The 25,136-nt window shown below is 37.9% G+C and overlaps 1 protein-coding gene across 2 annotated transcripts in view; it reads right to left on the bottom strand.

Annotated features, from left to right (window-relative positions):
- LOC102687199 (kelch-like protein 29) overlaps positions 1–25,136 on the bottom strand; it is a 230,933-nt gene that overhangs the window by 15,163 nt on the left and 190,634 nt on the right. For both annotated transcript variants that reach the window (XM_015351946.2, XM_015351952.2), the window contains exons 8-11: positions 23,706–23,965; positions 17,850–18,048; positions 8,281–8,463; positions 6,451–6,631 (exon numbers count right to left, since the gene is read on the bottom strand). In XM_015351946.2, the coding sequence (XP_015207432.1) occupies positions 6,451–6,631; positions 8,281–8,463; positions 17,850–18,048; positions 23,706–23,965 (823 nt within the window). The remainder of the gene's footprint in view (positions 1–6,450; positions 6,632–8,280; positions 8,464–17,849; positions 18,049–23,705; positions 23,966–25,136) is intronic.

Consider the following 25,136-nt stretch of genomic DNA (forward strand, 5'->3'; position numbering starts at 1 on the left):
TGTATTTCAATCAAAGCCCTGTCAACTACATGCAATCCAGGAAAGTACCTGTATCTGTGGTACTGTTTTGAACTTACTTCACTGTTACACTGTCATTTACTGACCTTTCTAACCTGTCAAACAATTTATAGATAAAAATGTTTCCACTGTCTTGATCAGTAGTCCTAATTCCACCTACAAACACACACTGAAGACAGCATACATAAAGACACACACTTTTATCATTAGATTTGGTGGTTAAGCTGCAGGTATAATTTGCAATTCATTATTCATTTTACTATATTCCATATAACAACAGTAAGTGTGCCACAGAAATGTGAACAGTGTAATAGTAATACTACCCAGCAACACTATACAATTAATACAAGCCAGCAGCTATATCACCCTGCAACTCATAACTAGGTGTGAGCCTGACCAGTATCTGGATGGAGACCTCCTGGGAAAACTAAGGTTTTAGAAGAGGTATTAGTGGGACCTGTAGGGGGCACTCACTCTGTGGTCTGTGTGGGTCCTAATGCCCCAGTATAGTAACAGAGATACTATACTGCAAAAAAAGGCACCGTCCTTAGGATGAGACATAAAACCAATCTTTTGACTCTCCGTGGTCATTAAAAAGTGTTTTTTGAAAAGAGCAGGAATGTTACTTTGTCGTCCAGGACAAATTTCCCATTGGGGTAATGGGATCATGGCCTCCTAATAATCCCCCTCTATGAATTGGCTACATTACTCTGCTCTCCTCCCCACTGATATCTGATGTGTGGTGAGCGTTCTGGCGCACTATGGCTGCTGTCGTATCATCCAGGTGGAGCAACACACCGGTGTTGGTGGAGGGGAGTCCCCATTACCTTTAAAGCACTTTGAGTGGAGTGTCCAGAAAGTTGCTACAGTATATACGTGTAAGGATTTTTTTTTTACCCTATACAGTGATAATATCTAGGGCTGTGTTGAACAAACTACTTGTGCTGTTGAAACCAATATCCTGGATTCTGTCAAAAACCTAGTGGATGAGATATATAAAATATATGAATGGAATTCTTGACCAACTAAATTGTAGGAAGTGCGCTTACTTTCCAATTTCTTGTCATTCTTAATTTGCTAATGGCTTTCAACCGTTTTCATGACAGAGAGAAGAACACCAATGTTTTACGCTTACAAGAGAAAAGGGAAACTGGTTTAGTTACAACTAATTTATTCAGTTTAACAAAGCCCACGTGTTCTAACGTGCAAAAACTTATTTCTCCATCTCACATCAAAGTGTTGAATGTGACAAACATCCAATACTCAGAGCGTAATTAGTAAGTTTTGCTAAACTGTCACCTAGTGAATATACAATTGCAATAAACACCAAATCTGCTAAACACTATCAATAAAATATAATTGCTATAATATGGCTGTGCCTAGTACTTTGATAATTTAGAAAATTACCAAATAAATTAATTTTGAAATTGATATGTATGGTCCACTTGAACTACATTTACTGTAAATCAAATCTGGCCCAGCACAGCAAAGGAGTGTGACACTCTGACAATGAGCATTTATTCAAAGCTCACATAAGAATTTATCAACACAAAGAGCAACTGTAATGGCTACATGGACATACAGTTTTCATTGTATTTGGCATACTGTACTACTTGGACATAATGGATTGCATACACCCTGGACACATAACAGCTCTATTTATATTGTGATTTGTCTGAGTTTATCTTATTTTAATTCCTATTGTTACTATTATTATGTAACCTTATTTTGTCACTTTAATTTTGTGATTTTTACCCCCCCCAGTTAATTCGAAGAAATGACATTTCATTGCCAGCAATTACAGCTGCACGCTGTATTGTTGTGCATTTGATAAATAAACTTGTAATTGATTGACTAAACAATATCTCCCCCCAGAAGGAAGGAATAATGGATATGAAAACTCCACTTTCTTCACAGCATAAAATATTAAAATTAATTTTGAGCCATCATGGTGCAGCTTAAAGAAAGGTGGTATTAGTTACATGCCTACAGTCTCCGCTCCTGATCAGTAAATAGGCCAAGCAGAGACTCAACACTTCATTTTAATGCATTAGAATTCCGTGTACTGCTGCTCATCAGTGGAGCCTGTGCAGGGCACCAGGTATTCCTTTCAGTAACTGAATAGGCTCTTGCTCAAAGATCGATTCCTTCCAGGATGCTTTCTGCACTAACATTTCTTCTACTATGCATGTCAGTAAAGGGAGAATATAGAGTATTTGACAAAGTGTAATAGTGTCATCTTTTAACAAGTCTTAGTGCATTTACATAAAACATTATCAAGAGGCATAGGCACGCTTCCCAGTATTATTGTGATGAAAACGTCTGTGTAGGGAAAATATAAACTGAGCTTTGGAGATGTTTCAGACGTGTACAATTTCTCAAAACCACAAGCAGAGTCTTTCTCCGGAATGTTAATTAGAAATGCAGCTTGGACAAACAGACTCTGGGGCTACAAATTCACACTCAGTGGCCTTGTTCTACCTACTGAAAGGTGCAAGTATATTAGCAACACTATTTCTGTACAGTATAGGTAATACCTCATCTAGAATATTATGTGCTAATGGAGTTGGTAGTGACATATTATAGACAAAAAATACAGTATATTGCTGTTATGAAACTGGTTAAAAAATGAAAAGCCAGGAATATTGCCAGTATTAAAGGAATGTCTTAAAAAGATCTGAATCTTTTTAGTTTTGAACAAAGAAGACTTTGAAATCCTGTGAATTTCTAGGAATTACTTCTTTACACAAAGAGATTTGGATGTCTGGAACATGCCATCTAGCCATGTTGTAGAAGCTGATACCCTAGCTTCCTTCACACTACTAACAACCAAAGTAAGGCCCATTTTCTTACAATATTTGTGTTAAATTTGATGATTGGCAAACAGAAAGAGATGGTCACATTTCTGAGTTTCCAATGAAGTGCTCCCAGTGATCCTACTACAAGATGTTTTAATTAAGTTTTCCATTTAATGGCCAAGAACCTAGAACTGTAGCAGTAATTAACAGTGTAATCAGTGCCATACGTTGAATGTATGTGCTAATAGCAGCAATTATGTTTTTTAAATACACCAATTCTATTTGACTTTATCCCCACATTATCTCGAGTGTCTTTCTATCCCAGCTCACATGGACAATACTTGAGAGAATAAGATGCATATATTCTTTCTGACCTGTTCACCAATTCAGCCAGGCCAACATCATCATTGTTTGGAGATGTGCTACAAGCTCTGCAGCAACACAGAAATGGCTCAGTGCTGACTGGAGGAGAGGCACATCTCTCACTGGTGTCACCGTGAGTCTGCACGCACTCAGGAAGATGCAGGGTTCGCTGTTTCACTGGGACCAAGTGTAACTGCTGGGACTCGTGCAGCTGACCCCTACACCCTGCAGCACTGTGCCTACTGTGCACAGCTTGGGGAATCACTGTGACACAGAGCTAGTGACATGACTCTTACTTGACCTGACATCTGGATCATACAGCTTAAAATTATACTCCTGACAGAGTCACTTCAGAACCCCCCTCCCCATTATTCTTCAGAGGCTCAATGCATTTCTTTGTGCATTATAATAACACATTCAGATGTTCCTAAACTCGGGACCATTATCATGCATCTGAAATGCTAAATTTGCATACCATTTTTAAAATGTAATTTAATTAACATTATTGCTGCATTTGCATGAATAGATGCTGCTAGGGTTCTTACTTTATAGGTCAGAACAAAAAGAAATTCTCTCCCAGTTGTCTGCAGCTTCTGAAACAATCCTCATGATGTCATGCCATGCCTGTAGGCACCTGGGAAATTGCTGAGCCAACTAATCCTAGCCCTACCATTGGGGTGTTGACAATTGGGCACTACTGCTTGGGGAATCTTGGGTCCAGTCAGGCAGTGACTTGATCCCATCTCAAACTCGAGGATTTTGAATCACAGAGCTAAACTGGCATTTGAAAATGAGTGCCTTTCCCAGACGAGCCACTTGTGAGCAAAGGCAGGAGACAATTTTGACTCTACTGGATATACTCTACAGTCATACAGTGGGCTCCAAAGTAGAGTAGAAACTAATGAGCCATAGTTTGACTAAAAGAGTAAACTAAAAGGGGAGAAACATTAAATAACCCATTTAAGGGACCATAATGATAAAAAGGGGAGTTGTAAAAAACAAAGCATTTGGAAAGTATCTGAAAAGTGAGATTTCAATTAAAATATTTTTTCCCTAAAGATCTAACAAAGATGTATTCTGTACTAACATCAAGAAGACATTAAGAATGAACTATGAAGATTATTTAACCTTCAAAACACTGCTGATGGGAAACTGCAAACAGAAAACTACTATGTGCCAGATGGTACAGGGAAAAGAAATCTGAATGTGGGATTTTGCGCTGTGCCTAGATGAAAACAACTGCACAGAGAAAACATTCTGAAAACCGGAGTCAAAGCAGACCCACAGATTCAGATCTGGTCAGAAAAGGATGGCCAGACAAACGTACACATCTATGGGGCTACTGGTATAATATTTACTACTACTGATATTTAGTCGTTGTTTTTCCAGTTCCTTATTTTGTTTGTTGATAAACAGTCTAAAACATTCCTGTACGATGGAGCTCCATGGCAAAGCCACAAAAATGCTTACATTCTGTTGAGATTTCATCCTGGAAAAACTTTAAGATCACATACGCTGTGTGAAATAATTTCACTCAGTGATACAGTACATTGCATTGAGTAATGCTATGCTTTGCTTCTTCAGAAGCAAACTGCATTCAGCATCCTACCTGTATGTTGGCCACAGAGGGTCTGGTACTAATTGTTAAGAGGTAGCAGGATGTTGAGAGCAGTAGTGCCACTGTATGTACAAACAGAACCTATTTTAGCCCCAGGCATGCAGGATATGAACAGACTCAAGCACAAACCCAGTACAAAAGGGAAAAGATGTATCTACACTGTTGTGTGGAGTGAAGGCGTTTTTTATTTCCTGTCTTGAATCAGAGAGTGATTGACGGTATTGGTGAGATATACAATGCTTGTTTACTGAAGGATTCCAGCGTTACTCACAGTCAAGGCTGCTGAGATGGCCGACAGCCTCAGCCTTTTGTTTTTCCCATTCCTAATTTGTCGTCCACTATCCATCTTCCTTTCAGTTTCATGCTTCCAACCATGAAATCGCCTACATTCAAAATTATGTTTTCCATCAGTTTCTTTCTTAAGGCTGATCTTGTGTGTCTTCGAGTTTCCAGGGAGTTTCTAATTTACAGACTGAAGGGGCTTCCTCCAGGCAGCTTCAGAAGACTGTGCCTCCTACATTTGCTACAGAGATGTAGATACTAAGGAGTATTTTGTTTTAGAAAAATAAAGCAGCCGCATAGGCCTTTCTCCAAATTCAATTTCACATTTAAAACTCTTTGTGCTCCAAATTCCAATCAGTTGTGCTTCTATTAGGCAGACAAACAGAGTAAAAACAATGGTGCTTCCTTTGGAAGTCATTACTGTGTTTCCATCTTCATTAGTTTGCCCCTAGGCACTAAAATCCATGTGTGTCTGGGCATTTCAGGCTGCATGCTTTGATTCACCAAGGTTATTTTAGCCTTGGCTTTGCTGGTTTCCTTCTTGATAGCATAGCTGTTCAGCAGAACCAATTTGCTGGAAGTCCCCCAGAGGCAGAGTCTTTGGTCCCTTGTTATTTTGAGCACGAGACCTGTACCTTGTCTGCAAGTTAGTTCTTGCCCAACAGCCTCTCTGTCACACTTAACACACCGGTGGGATTTGCTTACACTCCTGATCTAAAGATTGGAAATTTGTAATTGAAAGCAAATGTAGTTCGGTGTTTCTCGTAATATGGTAAAACCCTCACCCTGACATTGCAATGCCACTCAAGAAAGCTTCAGTAGTTTATTTAAGCATCACTATTGAATTATAATGAGCCTGCTTATATTGTAAAAACAGGTAGAACCATAATTCTAAATAGCTGACACTTTCATTTAATTTTGAATTGACATCATCCATAAATAATTGTTTTAAAGTACATAATATTCATTGTGGTAACACTAATCTTGTGCATTATTTTACTAGAACATACTACAAAATAAAGATGATGAAATTCATTTCCAAAATGTATTATAGGGAACATTTTTATAGTACTCAAAACAATATATTTTGTTAATGCACTTTTGAAGAGTAGATATTTTAATTTTTTATAAATGCATTTGTAAGCCCACATTACAAACTTGCATAGATCCCTATTAAAGGTTTAAATTAATGCCACAAATAGACAATAGTGAATAACTATTATTTGCTTAGCATAATCTCTTGACATTTAATGATTTGTATAAGCCTGGTGTCCTTTCATATGCCTGGTCCTTGGTACCGACAGAACTCTTCATCACACAGAGCTGCTCTAGATAAACAGCAGGGAAATAAGAAAATGTGTTATGATATACCTTTCAACGTGGTCCAGATTCCCAGCTACACCCAGCCCTCCGATAGTATACAATTTTCCATCATACACCAGGCTATTGTGTCGACACCGAGGAACTGTCATTCGAGAAACAAGGTTCCAGTTATCGAGAAGGGACATATAGCACCAGACATCTGATAGCATCACTCCTGATTCCATACCACCTGAGAGGAGAGACAGAGCAGAGGAACAGGAATTAAAGAATATACATACAGTACTGTACCCTTGAGATTTATATATACTCCTCATGAAAGGGGGACAAAAACATCATATACTGTAGCACAACTAGCAGAATAAATAATGAGACATTATCTCATAATTACAGTGTAATACACCGAATCACTGCAATCATCATAGCATTGCACAGAGCGATAAGAGTTGAATGACCAGCACACAAGATACATATTCTGGACAGGCCATCTCAATCTCCAGATCAGAACTCAATCCAACTGAATATTTGTAGTTGGAACTCAAGAAGGAAAACTCACAAATGTAAATCAAAGAGTCTAAAGGATGCAGAGCAATTTTGTCAGGAGGAAAGTTTAAAACTACCCATCATAAATGGCCTTACTTGACATCACAGCCAGAGAAGGATTAACAAAATACTAACTACAGGTCTGTGAATAATTGGGAAGCTCATGCTTTCTGGACACAAATGATTGCACATAAGATGACAGAATTTCATATTTTGCATTTTTGAGTAGGATGTTACCTATTTTGTTAACATTTCTGTTACATGTTTTTTGTTCCCATTTTGTCGAGGGGCAAAAATAAATCTCGAGGGCACTACGTTTAAAAAAACAACCATGTTGAATTCTTCACACGTTTGTTTTCACTTTACAGAAAGCGTTCATTGGCATTCCCTAAAAAACAAAACCCTCTGTTTGTCAAGCACAAAAAAAGCATGCTGTGATTACAGGAAAAACGTCTAGAGAGAAAAAACAAAATAAATGAAAATGTCAGGGTTAATTGGTGTTTCAAGAAACCAAATCAAAGTGTTGGGGAAAAACTAAACAAGCGATTATTTTAAAGAGGTCATTTAAAGATTTTTGACATGCTTGTCAAAAATCAAAAATGATTGGAAAGAATTCAATTCAGACATCTAGAAACATCATGCTTAATAAAGGCTGTGAAAACGGACTGCTTTCTCCTCTTTCTCAATTTAGTATTTAACATTATCTTTTACAACTGTTGAACATTCCTAAACAGAAAACCTTGAATTTGCAATTAGATTTAAATCGCACTGGTTAATTCTTTCATTTGTGTGGTCTGAAAAAAAAATTATGTTGGCAAAGTTACCGTTCATGCCATTTTAAAATAATTGAGGCAAGAATTTATTTAAAAACAAAAATGTTGTTCCTGCTGTACCAGCTTTAAAACAAAGGGAGAAAAAAAACCTCTAACAGAAGGAAAAATGGCACCATTTCTTTTACTAGAGGTAGTTTTAATTGCATTGTAAAACACTGCTTGAAAGAATAATTCTTGAAAGATTACATGGAAATCCATATAAATCACAAAATATGTGGCATAAGTCTGATCTCCTCTAATTTAAAGCAGAAAACATTTTAAACAAACATTTAACAGGTCCAGTGAAAAGTCCCTCTTGGAAGCACATGCTATACATTAAATAAGAACATAAACCCTTGAGTGGCTAAACCGATAAAGGCTCAGATCTGAGGTGATGGCTGAGTTCTGTATTCCAGAAATCAAGAGTTCAAGCGTGGGTCATGTGACCAGGAGTTTGTCTGTGGCAGTGCACAACTGGCCAAGCATTGCCAGAGGCAGGGCTATCCCACAGAAAATTTTCACGTACCTGAAAGATAGATGTTGTCACCGGCCGAAATGACACTGAAGAACTCTCGATCGTAGAAAGGAAGACTAGCCAAGGGATACCACTTGTTATTCTGGGGATTGAAACACGTGACAGCCGTCAGGGCTCGCTGGTTCATGCCGATTACCTGCCGACCCCCAACCAGGACGATCACCTCTGCCACACCTGAAAGACAGAAAGGGAGAGAGAGCGCTCACCACCTGTAACATCAGAATTCCTATCCACACCATACCAAGCACCAGTCCTCTTATGTAAATTGGAAAATAGCTAACGGATAAATACAATTCTTCAATTTGAAGAAAAAAATAGTACTGTTATTCCCATCAGCTTCTGGCTGACCTAACCAAACGTTTGTGCTTGTCCACCAAACAATTAGAAATATGAACTCAGGCTGAAACAGAAATATTTGACTTCATTTTTTTGTTGTTGAGAATTTCAATTTGAAAAGCGAGTTTGCTTCAATGACCATAACTGTTCAATATTTGGGTCAATGCTGGAAGAGGCTATACGAAGCTTCTGATTCATTCTTTTTGAATGTGCTCTCTTCAATTTCCACAGCAGACGTGAGACGTTTTCACTGCATCCTGATGGGCCAAGGTCCTCTGTTTCATAAAGCATTGCCCTAAAGCAGTAATTATACTTGTCTTCTTATTTGTTGCATAAACTAATAAGATTTAAACCTCCATACTAAAGTAATAGGTACATTACTTTTTACACTTGTGTTTTCAATATCTTTTTAGACCAAATTAAGGAACAGCATGTAAACAGAACAGTCTGAAACCTATATTATTTAAAAACATTTTAAACTTGTTCCAACCCCTGACTCATAATTGGAGTTCACATCTTATCAGTTGCTCTTAGCAACAGCACAGATGGTAGCTGTACATTTTTAAATGGAACATAAAGTCATCTTTTTGTTGCTAGAATTTCTTTAAAAATACTCCTGTGAGACGTAACCACCATACTAAAAAAAAATCTAATTAAATTAACAACAATGTAATAGTTGATTGCCTTACCATGTTACTCTTTTTGGATGATATGACAGACTAATTAATGACAAAAACTTTTCGCTCATATTCAGAAAATAACACTTGCGCAAAAAAAAACGTTAAAGAATACAGACTAAAGGACATACAGTAGCTCACTTTTTAAACTTTTTCTTTCAGCATAGCTAGGGTTAGGGAGTAAAAAGGTTCTGCTAGAACCTTTCTTTCTGTTAGAAGCATTTCTAGCAGAAATGTAGTCATGTAAGAGACTACAGCTTTTCAATTAACAAGTGTAAACACCAGAGTAAAACTTCATGAAACAAAAAGGGCTGGGACCCAAAATCATCTCAGACATGGCAAACAATAATGCAAGCCAAGTGTTTTCGTTTTCTCCAAATGTTTTGTGGTATTCGGACAGGATTTGATTGACTTGAAGTGATTTTATGTTGTGTCGAAAGCAGATCAGTTCTAACCTTATTATGATGCACAGCGCAGCAGCCTTTAAAATTGCATTACTGATTTCAGAATTTCCAAACAAAATGTTACAGGAGACAATGAAGCAAATATCACGAATAATATAGACCTGTGGACCTGCTGCTGTCTGAGGATTTGCAACAATTACGGAACAGCAGATGACCAGTATTTAAGAAAAAAAAACCTTTTCATCTGAAAAGAATAAAATTAGAAGAACCATCAATGTTCCTTTGGAACGGAGATAAAGCCAACGTCTGTATGGCCTTTGGGAAGAATTTTCTGTTGGGACCTGTCAAGGCTTAAAACAGACAAAGTGTTGTTCTGCTGCTTTAATGGAATTTAAAAAAAATGATGCCACTGAGAATTACATCTCCTAACAGATAATGGAACGAAAATCCCTAAATGCCAAGTTGTATGTAATGCCTTAAATTTTGTTAGCTTTTATGTTCACACAAGAGACGCAATCACACACTTAATTATAAAGCAACTGAAGTGAATTAACATGACGTCTCTGCAAATTGATTTTACTCTTTTCTTTTCTCACAAGGCAAGGTATTGTTCTTGTATGCATTTGGCTAAATGTGAAGGTACTCTATAGTGGAAATAGTAAGACAGAATTTAAGTCAACTACATAAATGTTTAAGAAACCTTAATCTACATTTATAAACATTGGCATAAAGATATCATAAAGAATACCACGATCAAAGCAAAATCAGGATATCATTAATATAATTTTACCAGTATAAAATGTAAATAAAAGAATCCCTTTTCATTATGATACTATTGAGAATTCTGTAGAGTAGTTTGTGACAAGAATCTTTGCTCTTTGGCCTAAATTACTTATTGTATTTCACCCTGCTGTGCCTCAATCCTCAGCGCATTACCAGTCTCTTACCATGATATACATCAATAGAACTTCATAATCAGAAGCCATTATATTTAACTTACAATGCACCCCATGACACCGGCCTGATTCATATGTTTCACCCAGCAGAGGTGACATAGGACAGCAAAGCCTGCATTTTTAGGATTTATTACAGAAAACCAGCAATGGCAGACTTCCTCACAAACCTGCTCAGATCAGGGATTTTATATGCCAAGATACTCAGGACGGGCTGTCATTCATGGGCTTTAGATGAAGGGAGGAAAATTTTTGCTTCTTTCAAAGCCTGTCTATAAGAAGGAACCCTGAGCTGCAGGGAGCTGCACCTCTAACTGTCGATAGCCCAGGCCTGCTGTGTTGACAGCCAAGTAGCATATCCTTACATCTCTCCTCTACCATTTGACACCATTGTGGCTTTATTTGTTGAGTGAACTGTTACTGCTCTCTACAGCCATTACCCTCACTTATCCCTGCAGAACTGTGCTAGCATCACCCTGGAACGAAAGAGCACCCCAGCACAGGTAACTGCACGCTCCCAGTGAAAAGCAGCAGGTTGTGTTGATGTAACCCAAGCTAGCGCAGCCCTTGAGCTCCATTTAAATCCCCACCCCCCTTTCCCTGTCCCCCGTCCTCTGCCATCATAAGCATGACGAGGATCAGGAAATCTGTCTCTTATTCCTATCAGACGTTCAGCTCCCCTGCTGGGAATCCGACTCGTTCTGTTGCTCTGCACAATGAGACACAAGGAATTAGTGCTCCAAGGCACAGTGCCAGCTCAGCTCTGTCACTCTCCATTTTTGTGGCCTTGCCACAAAGACTTGCCCAGATCTATGTGTAAATTAGGCACGGAGACACTTTTACAAGGGCTGAAAGAATGCCACCATTTTCAACCAGGTCACACAATCTTTTTATCTTTTTATGCCCTCAGAAGAGGGCATAAGTCTTTTTTTTCCCCCAGGTACCTAAGGTGGAAGACAACTCAGTCTCTCTCTCATCTACTTTTTTCATGATTCTTACGTTCACTTCCATACTGTATATACCATTTACTTTCCTCGACTTATTTATTTTTGGTAAGATGATTAGTATGAACAGCATTCCAATATTAACTGTAAAATGAAAATTAAAGCAAAAGGGAACTATATTGTAAAATATATCTTACTAATTGAAGGGTAGGAGGTGAAGGAAAACTGTATCGACAAGAAAAAGAAAATAAAAAAAATATGCGTTATTAATGACTTTCAATTCCAGTCGGATATTCTTCTAATGGGCCCCCTACATGCTTATATTCAATATTATTTCTGTGTAGATTTTACAATATCTTTTTAAATTTGATCTGTGATACAGCCTCATTTTTAGCAGTAACAGAAAGGGTCATGGGTGTATTTTTCTGCTGAATTGGTACTCTAACCTTTGATAAATCCCCAAGGATAGGAGTAAGTGGAATTGAAATATTTAAGTATCTGAGCGTTTCCCCCACTGTGGAGGTCCAGAAAGACTGTATGTGCTGAAAGTCCCTCAATAGCTGCTGTAGTGATCCTTTAAGTATATTATACCTTGCTCACATTACTGTACTCTGCCACTTCATCTTTTTCAATTTTTTGTGCCAGACTATTGCAGTCTGTATCTTCTGATCCCACGGCCAGCTCTTCTATTAAAGGAGACGCACAACTGTCAAAATACCTGTCTGACTTTGCATTGAGCAAATTGTAAAAAAATCCGAGCCTTCACTTGTATATTAGCCTGCAATAATTTGTTGCACAGGTTGTAAAAAAATTGAAAACAGAGTTTTCATTTCATATTTCATATGCACATGAGAAAACAGAAGGTATCTCACAGGGGTGCTGTGAATGTCTCTTATGTCTGGCAGTGAGCTGGACACAGATGTCTAAGACACAGATTTTGAGTGGATAGATAAAAGGGTGGGTGGAAGATGACAAGCAGGAAAGGAACTGTTCCAGTACAAAGTGGCTGACAAAAACTACTGCTAACGCATTTAAAATACCTTCTTATCAGTTCTGTACATGTAGAAGCTTTTTTCCCCCCTTAAACGTTTATTTAAGGTAAAGGGAAACACACCTGTTTGCCCATGCAACACTATCCAAGAATACAGAACATCCCAATACTGGACCTTTTATTAAGATGAAATCTTTGTAATGGCATATTCTCATATTTTACTCCTGAACTGTTTGTCCTGAACTGTTTTAGGTAAGGAAGCATAAACAATGTTAAATTAGCCATTTATTTATTTTTCTAGGTATGTCTGGTAGACTAAAGCATATCATTTTTTTTTTAAGGCAAGGCTGGTGAAGAGTGCCTTTCACTATGCAATGATATAAAGTCTTGCACACCAATCATTGTTAGGAAGTGGCAAAGGTTCTACAGTCTGAACTGGAAAGTTTCAAATGGAAATCCCAGGTGTCATTCTGCTGTTGGATCATTGAGCATGGCAACTCACTCAGTTTACTGCTGCAAAATGCCCTGATGCACAGATGTGTGTGAATATTAAATCGCTTTTAACACTTGCACACATAAAAGCACCAACAAAATAAATTAATACCATGCAAAATATTTCTCTTATATGTTTGGTGTTTTTCGTCGCATGGAACTGATGGAAAACTAAACCATAAAACTTTGCAGTAACAAATGTTAATTAAGTCTGCAAAAGGCTTTAGAAATCCAAGTCCTTTGTTCTGATCTTTTCAGTACACACACTGAATAGAATCCTAAAATGTGTCAAAGTGTAAGGAGAGGAATACTTGTGAAGTTAAGGAGTAAAAGTCTCTTATACTGTATATTACTTATGCAGTGAGAATAGACACTGGCACAGTGAGTTGAAAGCATGAAATTCCATCAACGAAATCTGATGAAGCTTGATGCGCTTCATTACACCTTGCAGAATTTATTTAATAATAATAAAAAATGAGATGAAAAGGAAATAATAGGATCTTTCAAGGAATCTGATGGCAGAATGTATAATGCAAAGGGAAATCAGCTGTCATTATGTTGTGGTTCAACAGCAAATCAAGGTGATGTAACAGGACACATTACACAACTGACTTAACGCTATCCAGATATCAGCAATACTTCGCATGAATGAAGCATACGTCCACTCTTATAGCCCAAAGAATACTGCAAGTTTAAGGTGAACATTTTACATACTGCAAGCCTCCTCTCCCTTAATCATATTGCATCCGTTTAAAAATTGACTGTTCCTTGGTTCTCTACATCTCTGACATAATATCTATGAATGGTATTATTGATAAGTTTTTTGCCATAAGAAGTGCATGGTTAAGGATATTTGCAAAGGGTTTTTTACTACAAAGCTGCCAGGAAGCAGTAGGTTTGGTAAGTTGGTTGAAGATGTCATGTAATCTGGAGCTTTCTGTGCAAAATGGTACAACCCATTGCCAGCAATCAATTTTTAGGTTCATAGCATAAGAAACACATTCTTAATAAACATCTACCGCAGAGGAGATAGATGTTTCAGAGGTTTCATTGGTGCTAATGAGTCAGCGGTATAAAAGCATTGTGGGCACACTGCCCTTCCTTTTAATTTAACAAGCATCTTTAAAGTGTTGTGTTCTACAAATTAAGAGCGCTGGACACCTACCACTTCATTACTCTGCCCTGTCAAGACTGGCTTTGTGGCTCTCTCCAACATTAGGAATCTGGTATTGATTGCAAAACATGGGCACTATTTGAGTGGGCACTTCTGCAGACTTTTCCTTTTAATTGTAACAGTTTAACTGTTTATCTTACTGAAGCAATTTATTTTTCCTCCTAAGAAGGAAAGCACTCTCCAACTATTTTGTGCAAAAGTGCAACATGCTACTAAAATTTCAATTATTTCTCAAACAGCTTTATTGCCTGTGTGTGCACACTAGCAGACTTCAGACTGTATAAGGAAGAGGCTTGCCATATTTTCAAGCTTCAGTTTTATCAGTAGTTTAAAGGTGCAGTACAAATTGTATTAACATGATGTTAACAAGCATGCTGGTATAATTACATTTAAAGATTAGCAAAATACATCCGGTGCAATTATTGCAAAGGGAAAAAATCCCAACTGTCACACTGCACCAGTAGTGACAATAATAATTAACTTCAAGAAGTGGGAGATATGATTTATAGAAAACAATTCCCTCAGGAGACAATAAATACAGAAGAGGAGAAAATATAAAACAACTGTAATAGTCTATAAGAGTTTATATAACAATAATTTCTATTGTTATAAAGAAACAGACAAGCGGACGTCTTGTTTCTGGCATTTACTAGCATATTTGCTTTCATGCTAAAATTCAGCACCCCATCAGTCAGGCCTAGTGGTTTTAAGATCTACATTTTAACAGTGCTTTTCTGAAGAAGTATCAATCTACCACTCTCCTGTTTGTAGCAGAGCTGCATGATCTGTAACAGCTCTTCTCCTTGCTCTACATCATGATCTAGAGGACTGGTTCCCAACCTGGGTCCTAGAGAATCACTCTCTCTGCTGGTTTTCATTCCAGCTGAGCACTAAATCTTCGGTGCTAATTAATGACTTAGCTGTTCTGCTGGCTTGTTTAGAGCTTTAGTTAACTAGTTCGTTTACTATGTTTTGAGTGTCAAAATATATCCTACGTCACAGACACTGTTTAAATACAGGTAACTTCAGCACTTAGAACTTTATGCAGCCTCTTTCCAACTTGCCTGCTGTTACATCTGACTAAACAGCTCTTAGCTGAACAAGTGATGATGAACAGACACAGGGAGATGAATCTGCATCAGACACTCCCACAATCAGCATATTTTTCTTTCTGCAGAGGTCTAAGCGGTTACATTTCAGGAACACACCTGAAAGAGGGCAGTTCTGAAATTCAGAAATTGGTACAGGGTTGATAACGATTACAAATTCCATTTGACCTCTTAGGAACTGAAAGCAAGTATGCCCCAAATAGAAACCTGTAATTGGAATTACTGAACTAGAAAGCAAAATCAAAATATGGAACTAATTTCACTCATTTTGGCTGAGAGCAATCTTCCTTATTTCTGACTTTCCCAAAATGTTATACATAACATACAGCAAGGATAATGTGCATTTATTACATGTAAGCATTCAGTGCATGCTTACGGAGTGAGACGGAGGCATACTGTACATTGTCAATGATTTGCAGCTTGTAGCAATGCTTTAACCTGTGACTCTAACCCAGCTTGGCCAAAGTTTTTAAAAGGCCGCTGTTCAACATTATTTAGGTCATGTCTTTTGGAAGGCTGTAGCTTCCTGCCTCCTCTGCCATCAGGAATAACGTGTATACAGAACACCTCCAGGTCCTATATATTTCAAGCCTTGAACTTGCCTCAGGGGTTTCTGAGATTGAGGGCACTCAGCGGGAGCGGTTTTCACGGCTGACATTCCTCACATTGGACTCCACTTGAGAGGCTGATCCACACAGCTGTCTCGGCTCACTAGGTTAGATACTCTTCCTACGTTTTTGATTATTAGTGATAAAACCTTAATGTCTCTCCACCTGCTGTAATGCTTTCTTAACACATATATCATCTTGTTGTTCAGGAAGATCAAAGCACTCGTGCTATTTTCTCCATTAGAGGATCCATGTTCTCGCAGATTTGATAAAAAAAAAATGTAATTTGTACAGGCAGCAGGTACACATGGAAGCAGCACCAAACTTCCAGTTGTAAATGGACATGCTGCCTTTGAATTAAAAAAAAATACTGCAAAAACACAGTTCTACCCACATTTACCTTTCATGAACAGCTTTTAAATCCACAGCAAATTTTTACTTCTCACTGTGCATTTGAACATCACAATGAAGCTGAGAATAAGCCAGATGGCGGACCAGCTCAGCCTTACATATTCAAAACAACCAAACTTCAAAGCAAAGGAGCTTATTTCATGTTTGTGGAATTACCTTTTCCAGGTATTTTGGTCCTAAATCAAAAAGCTTTCACAAAAAGAGATAAAATATTGTCATTCCATTAAAAGGTTCACAAAAAAGTCCAGATTCTCTTATGGACAAGCACTGTATTTATGCAGCACTAAAGACTTGTAGGCAATTCATATAACTTTTGTTGGTTTCAAACCTTACCTGAAAAATACTTGAGCCTAATAACTGAATCTGTTTAAGTCAATATTTACACAACTGCTCTTTTGTAAATCAAATCTATAGAAAGTGAAATATATATACACCCACTGATGAAGACAAGTGAAGGCATGTGTCAAATCTGATACCTTTACTCCTCTCAAGAAGTGGTTGGATGAGATGTTTGGAACAATTAGCAACAAGAAACCACTAGATAAGCCAAAGGCTTCCTTTTGTTTGTAACCTTCCTCATGATCTTATGTCCTCAATTGTTAAAAAAGCAAATTTACAACAACAACAAAAAAATATTTAGCTAACACCTTTATCTAAAGGGACTTACAGTACATTTGCACCCATTTATACAGATGTGTATACTAGAGTTATCTGGGTAAAGTACTTTTCTTAAGGGTACAACAGCAGTGTCTCACCTGGAACTTGAACCCACAACCTTCCAGTTATGAGTCCAGAACCCCAACCACTGTTCCACACTGCTGCTCAGAACAAGACATTTCTTGTTCAGCACACAGTACATTTTTATGACTAACACTTAAAAACATTTTTTTTTTTAGGAAAGGCTTCAGAATTGGCAAGCAAGGAGGAAAATCTGAACTGTAAAACACAAATTACCATTTAGTACACTGTGCTGGCTTCCAGTAGCTGCCTGAGATTCAGTCACATGAAGGTGGCATGATGGTGCAAGCAGTTAGCACTGCTGGGGGCCTGGGTTCAATTCCTGGAGTAATATTTGTGTGGAGTTTTGTATGTTCTGCCTATGATCACATGGGTTTCTTCCCCCTTTCTTCCCAGTCTAGTGTGAGTGAGTTTATGTTTGTATGTGGTCTCCGATGGACTGGGGTCTTGTCCAATCTTGCATTGTGCCCATTGCTTGCCAGGAAAGGTTGTGGGCCACCATGACCCTGAATTAGATAAAACGGTTAGAATATGAATGGATGGATGAAGTATCAAAAGAGTGGGGAAGCCTTCTTAGAACTATAAAGCAGAACCTCTAATATTCCTAACTCAAAACTGGAAGCAATCCCCATTGATACACACTTACTGTATGTGAGGCACTTTGGCTGTCTGGGTTCCTGGACCCTGACTGAAAGTTCAGTACTGTAAAAAGCTGGTACCTACCTGCTGAGAGTCTTGGCCGTGTTCTCGGTGTTTGCATCTCCTGACGAGCATGGGGCAACATGTGATAGCGCTTTGCCTCATTGACTAAGTCCCGGCAGGCCTCTGAAGACTTTATCAGCTCCTCGTTGTCCACAACGTTCAGCAGGTAGCTCGGGTGGATGAAGGGCAACCGTACCACCGCCAGCAACTCGGACACGTGCTGGGAACGAATACCGGCAGCAGAGAGACAGAGATGTTACTTACTCCCCAGACATCTTGACTGAGCGCCCCATTTATTACCATGTTTTACAAAGGATAGTAAGGACGGGGTTTATCGTATCAATAAGTATGCCATTTGAAAATTATACTTTTCGGTTGGCTCTAGAGAAATTACATGAATTTTCTTGTAATATTTAGTTTCACCAAAAATATCAGTTTCAACTCAGTGGGAAAACGAAAAGTGTCACAAAAATGGATAGGACATTTTTCCCAAACAATGGATTTTTATTAACCATGTGAATATGTAAAATGTAAAATGTTTTTTATTGTATTCTATGTAGCATATATTTTTTATACTTTTAGTCATTACATGCAAACAATCTTACAGTACATTTGTACTGTACAGATCCCTAAACAAATCAGAATTCATTTTGACAGCTCAGCTTTCTTTCAAGCACCAATGAAGTGACAGGAATTTCAGTAGCTCTAAAATGGACTCTAACCAGTGTGCTATTGCTGTTAAACTCAAATAGCAAACTTTTAAGTTCAATTAGATGGTAACTTCAAATGTTTACAAAGCCAAAAAGAAGTTTATTGCCCAATTTGGATGGTAATAACTCTGAGACAGCATGCAGCACTGGAGAGGTGTTTAGGAAATACGTTCATTGATCTATGGGGAAAAAGGTTGCCATGGCAATCAACTCCATCAGTGGGGGACAGTATGTTCTGTTAGTCTCTTTGGGCCTCCGTCCACATCAAAGGTTTCTTGTAAACATGAAGCAACTGACTAACAGGTGATGTGACAGATACTTTTTTCTCCTCTTAAGCCACGTTTCTATTCAAAGTGCTTCATTAGATGGGCAGATGCATAAAATACGTTCACTGGAAAGTGAATTAGTGCTGTGATGTCACAGTAATGTTCAGGGGCCTAGATAGGTTATCCTAGCAACATCTCCACACATGGCGAGTAGCCTAAGTGATCTTAGTGTTTGGTCACTTTTCTAAAAAGAAGCCAAATTTTGGCGTACAGCAAATAAGATTTCATATTGAAATTCAAATGTTATTGCAAAACACATGCTACGCCACCCACTCCAACCAATACTAAGGATGGCACTGTTGTGGACTGTTTTTATGTAATGAGTGGAACCAAGATGTAAATAATTTTAATCCACCCCTGCTTTGCACTGAAAAACCCTAGAAAGTATCTGACACAACATACGTTAAGTTAAACCTATATGGGCATAAAACCTGTAAAAAAGTATAACTAATGCATACGAACAAACTTTGTGGTGGGGAAAACAAAAATGGCCAAAGTGGAACTCCATTTAGGACAGGTTGCAAAGATTTTTTTTCCGGGTTAAAAAAAAGTGCCCAAGCGTATTCAGAAAATATGACAAACAAACCCTCAGATGTCACCAAAATGCATAATTCTCAGCAAATTCAACATTTGGCACAGATACCACTGTTTTTTAGACACTGCTTCACGTAGCAGAAGTGCTACTTCGTGAAACTGTACAGCTTCTGCACTCCACTCCTTTTCCTTTTAGAGAAAAGGCTTCTCCTTCAAGATCGCTGACTACAGCTCCAAAAGTCACTAGGTAAACAGGTACTGTATATGTGCAACGTGTGAATCATGTATGTGTGAATGTGAGGTTTTTATGGTGTGTACAGTATGCATATCTACAAGACTTGTGTGTATGTGTGTGAATGCAATGTTTGTGTACGGTGTGTATGTCTCAATTCAATGTGAGTGTTTGGTATTTATGTACAGTATGTGAATGCAATGTGTGTGTATGGTTTGTGTGTGTTGAGGAGAAGGGTCAAATTCAGGGCACAAGCTAAGATATGTTTATCCTGACTGTTTCATCTTCCAGGTGTACAGACTTTATAGGTATTTCTTATACAGAAAACAGAGAAAATACATAAATATTGCATGTGTTGCACAAGCAGAAAGCAACTTTTTTTTACACTTGAAGGTTCAGGTCTTCACCTCAGTTAACAGGCCACTACCACACAGGTTTACAAATACTCAATGCTACATAGGCAAGAACTGATAGTCTAGTCTTTAATACACAAGCACAGTCATATTCTGCCAGTATCTGAGCTCCCATGTGATCGCTCGGAGATATCTTGGGATTATGACCCAGAATATTTTGAGGATGAAAGGAAAAATAAAGATGTGCACTGTAAATTTTGATCTTAAGATTTATATTTAATTTACACTAAAATCTAAACTAAAAATTCCAATTCACTTGTGGTTTATGGTTTATAGATTATATGCTAAATTCTGAAACACAAAGTGTCAAACATTTAGTGACCTCTGATGACTCAAACAGTGAGACAGAAGACAAAACGAGTCCCCCGACAGCAATGTCTTTTTAAACCCCACTTTCTGAATATTATTAAACTCATTTTCACTAAAATAAATTCCAGTGTTATTTTCCATAACCATGCATTTCTGTCCTTTCTGAAAGGAATTAATGCTGACATTACTGACATCTTTATTAGTAATTTTACGAAAGCAGCTGCAAAACACATTTAATTTAAAATTTTCAGTAAACACTGAATGACATTATTGGGTATAAGTAGAATTTTTATGTTGTTCTTAGTATATGAAAAGGTAATAAACATAAAAAAGGTTTTTAAGATGATCCCTGCGGACAAGGTAACCCACTCACATACACAAATTATTTTATTTTTTCCTCTTGGAGTTTACAGGGGAGGGAAAGACTGTCACTTAGGGAATACCAATTCATCTAGTTTGAGTGATCTGAAACGTATTTGTGCAATGTCTAGACAAAGACAAAACATATTTGTTAAGTGCAGTACCTTCCACTGTGTCACCAGAGATCAAACTCTTGATACTTGGAAAGCACAGTGCTTTTCTTCTGCTTTTGTTCTGGCTCATTCTTGCTGGGTGGTGCAAAACACTTTCTGCTGCAATACCTTTATGCTGTGATTTCATTTATTAATATTTACTTAATCTTCAAATGAAGAATGAGCTAGTATAATTCGATGCATTACTATCTCTCAGAACAGCCTAAGCTGTCAAACATATCCTGCATTTACTGTAGGTGAGCACAGGGTACTTGTATGTAGGCAAAAAATAAATAAAAAGCAACACAGCTTGTCACTTAAAAATAGTATAAATAGAATTTACTATTATTTAGCAAATTAGCCATGAAGAATTAAACTATACATATGTCGAATGTAAATTCAAACCAAATGCACAAGACTTCACAAAGTCCTTTACCTAACTGCCTGCAACAACACTGAGACATTATCCTTCCTCATTCTTAGGAGTGTTCATCTGTGGCATAAAAATCACAGATGATTTGTAAATTTCAATAGAAGATCAATACAGCTAAAAAAACCTTTGTGACAGTTGTCATTTTCTTTTTTTATTGAAATGGTCCAGAAATTGACATTCCTGTATGAGACCAAACCGTTTTTAAACATGGGCAAATAGTGATTAACAGCTGCCCTAGAGAGTCTCTTGAGCAGGAATGGCAGAAATATTACCATCTAGGAAGATTCACTGGTTGCTCGCCAACACAATCAATGGGTATTGATATGCAAGACAATGGGTTAAAGTGGAGAAGCAAAAGCACAGAAGCACAGCTATCAGATATCAATTGTTCACAATCTCTGAAATGAATGTGAAAGTCGCTTCATTAAGCTTGTTATTACTGATCGCTCACTTCCACTCATCCAAAGCAATTACTTCAGAAGTGTGTCTGAGGCCAGCCAAATCTGGAATGCTTCCTACCTGCAAAGAGCCTGGTTTCAAAATCATCTTTCAAAAAAAAAAAGAGTTGCAATGCATGGATTTGTATACGTAATATATTGTGAGAAACCCTGCAAACATACATTTAGTAAAATAAGATAAATGAAAATGAAAAGATGTGCCTCAAACTGATAAAACTGCAGAGAAACCGTCTCAAAACAAAATTACGAGGACACCACGAACCCGAGAGGCATAAAAAGGGTCTGGACCCAGAGTTTTCCATCAATGTCATGATGCATTTGTGATCTTACTCCCTGAAACGCAAGGCAAGCCAACAAGACTACCAAGAGCTCATTTTCACAGACTTAAGATTGATTTCCTTTCAGTGTGTTTCTCAATGGAGTCCGTACTGGTCCAAATAAGCATAAGGTCACTACATCAATCTCCATTTCTTCCTTTTCTCCCTGTCTTAACTGATTTCACAGCCAGGTTTCCCATGCCTTTTAACAAAAAGGTCAATTAGCAGAGATGATCTCAGATACACCTGTACTGTTTACAGTTCAGAGAATAGAAAAACAAACATGGTGTAATATGGAATTTGAACTGCATACTTAATGTTCAAAATTGTATTGTTTAAAAATGTTCAAAAGAGTTTTACAAGAGACAAAGCAACTCTTAAACATTAAACTAAAATCAAATACTGTTTTATTACAAAGCTACAGTAGCTCAACAGAATCATTTCCACCTCTCAATAGCTGCTGAAACATCGAAGTAACCACATTCTGAAACTGAAACAATCCCCATTGCAGTGATTTTTCTGTACTTCTTGTAGAGAAATGTTTATTAAATTGAATATTCCTTTAGTTTCTGCAAACCTCTCAAAACTGGTAAATAAAATCCTTATTATTGGTTAATCCATCATTCTTGTGACTCATTCCTGATATTTGCTTTGTCATGGATTTTCTGCAAGAAAATGCCTCTTATACCACAGAAGCCTTTCTAATCCGTCTAAAAATGCATTTCTTCGGCATTTTGTGATTTTCTTCAGAAAATGTATTTCTGCGGCAGGAAATCAGCATTACTTGTGTCTATAAAGTATCAGTACGAATATTAGATTTTGTTTCAGTAGTGTTACCTCATGCAGAACCTGTGTCTCCCTGTAAAGATTCTCCATGGTTTTTGCAGTAACATTTATAAATTTTAAACTTCAGCCACATACACAGCATTGATTTCAGAGACCCCTTTCTCCGAGCTTACACCTGCTAAAGTAGCTTTTTTTTCTGGTAGACATTTTACAAAAAGTCTAAAAATGCGTTTGCCACTCATACAGTAACTGAACAGGTGTGATTTAGCTAATTTCATTAAACACATTTTGGCAAGTGCTTTTAATCACAAAGCTGTTCAGTTACACTAAGGTGTGTGTCTAACGATGTGGCATTAGCAGCATCACATTTTAATGCTGTTTCTGAGATCTATGTTTGTATGTTCATTTTTATAAAAAGAAAGAAATGTGTGTCTTGCCTAAAACAACACTGACACACGATCCTGCAGGGACCAAATCTCCAATGGCTGATTAAGCGTTAAGCAAGCAAAACCCACAGCTCTACAGATCAATACATTTTTCTTTCCCCGAAGTACCATTATGTGGCAGCCCAAAGACGATTTGAACTAATAACCTCCTGACTGCATGACTCAGCCAGACACATTGCACACAGATTTTAAAAAGCCGAGTCACTTGGGTGCTCAATCAATATTTAAAGTAAAACATCTGTCACGCCAGTGCACTTAGGATATCATCCAAGCTCCTGACCATGTGACTCACACTGGCACTCAGTGTAGCAGGGCCATTTACTAGATGGGCTGCTCAGTTGATCCTGTGGTTTACCTGAAACACCCTCACACTGTAAAGTGCAGCCATGCCATTTCCTCACCTGCACTCTGTTAGCTAGATCTTTCTTTATCCACTTGATTGCTGTTTCATAAACCAGCTCCTCTGCTTTGGTGTTGAGGCTGTCGTTGGACAAGTAGCTGACGAAGTCCTCTTTGGAGATGTTGAGGATCTCCTCCTGGCCGGCCACCTCGGGGAAGTTCTGCAGGGCGAAGGCCTTCGCCATGTTGTGGAGTTCGGTGCACTGCATGGCCTCGGCCATGGCCAGCACTCCCAAGCAGTTACTGGCCGTCAGCTGCTTTTCTGAAGGAAGGAGGAAGAGGGCAATGGATCACTACACAGTCCTGCACATACAGTACTGCACTGTACAGGTGCTGAGGATGCATCAGCTTCGAGCAGGGAGAAAGACTGTTGGAATGTCTGATGCCTCCAGGAATGAAGAATCAAAGAACAGGGGTGAAGTAACTCAAATGCCAAATGATTACTAGCTGTGCAGAAAGCAGACATGAAAAGAACCTCTTTCAACAGAACAATCAGGAGAACAGTTCCAGGCCTTTAACTCAAGACGGATTCATTATGTTCAGGCCATGCAAGATCAGTAATGACATTATTTGTGATCATTCTTACTCGATTTCTGAAGGCACTCCAGTTACTGTACATTCCTGTTATGTCACTTTCTATCCACACATACAACTTCTTGCCTTAATAAAAGGTGTCCACTTGTTTATTTGTGATTTACTTTTCCTAAATCAAAAGAAATATATTTTAAAGACTCTGCGAAGTGTGATGAAAGACTGCTCTCATTTGAGTTAATTCTGCACAGAAAAAAACGGGCATATTTTATGGCCCTGCAGACAGCTGACCAGACAGGATAATTAAACACGTCGGATTACTGATGGATTTTAATAACCAAGGGAGAAGCTGGGAAAAAGAGAATTTCCTTCAAATAGGGACATAATTTGTACAAAATGTCAAAAAAGAAAACACTGCAACATAGTATGTTATCTAAATGAATTTGTAGTCCTCTGCCTACATCTTACAGAAGTCACGAAAACAGAGCTACAGCAGTTCCTCAGCTTTTCAGTGAACAGGTCAGAAGTCTGGGATATAAAATCGGCCATAGCGCACAACACTGAAAACCTGCCTTATGATTGTTTAGAAGGAAAGAAATAAAAACATTTTTCAAGTTCTTTCAGTTTTCATCAGCATACTGTCAATCACATTCTGAATACATGAAAACAAAAACAGACCAATACATTTCCAAGACTTCAGACCTACAGCAATCTTGCTAGCAGCTTGGTCAGATATTATGATTTTATTTTCCACAGACATGCAAATAACTGTTGTTTTTATGTTTTCTTTTGTGATTATTACTATATATATATAGTATGTTCTGTAAACCAATTCAAAAATTGAAAATGTGGAGACAGGATAGACACCCTCTGGGTTATTAATTGTACTGCGGACAGCAACG

Source organism: Lepisosteus oculatus, chromosome 2 (assembly GCF_040954835.1).
Source record: "Lepisosteus oculatus isolate fLepOcu1 chromosome 2, fLepOcu1.hap2, whole genome shotgun sequence".
In the NCBI taxonomy this organism is placed as follows: domain Eukaryota; kingdom Metazoa; phylum Chordata; class Actinopteri; order Semionotiformes; family Lepisosteidae; genus Lepisosteus; species Lepisosteus oculatus.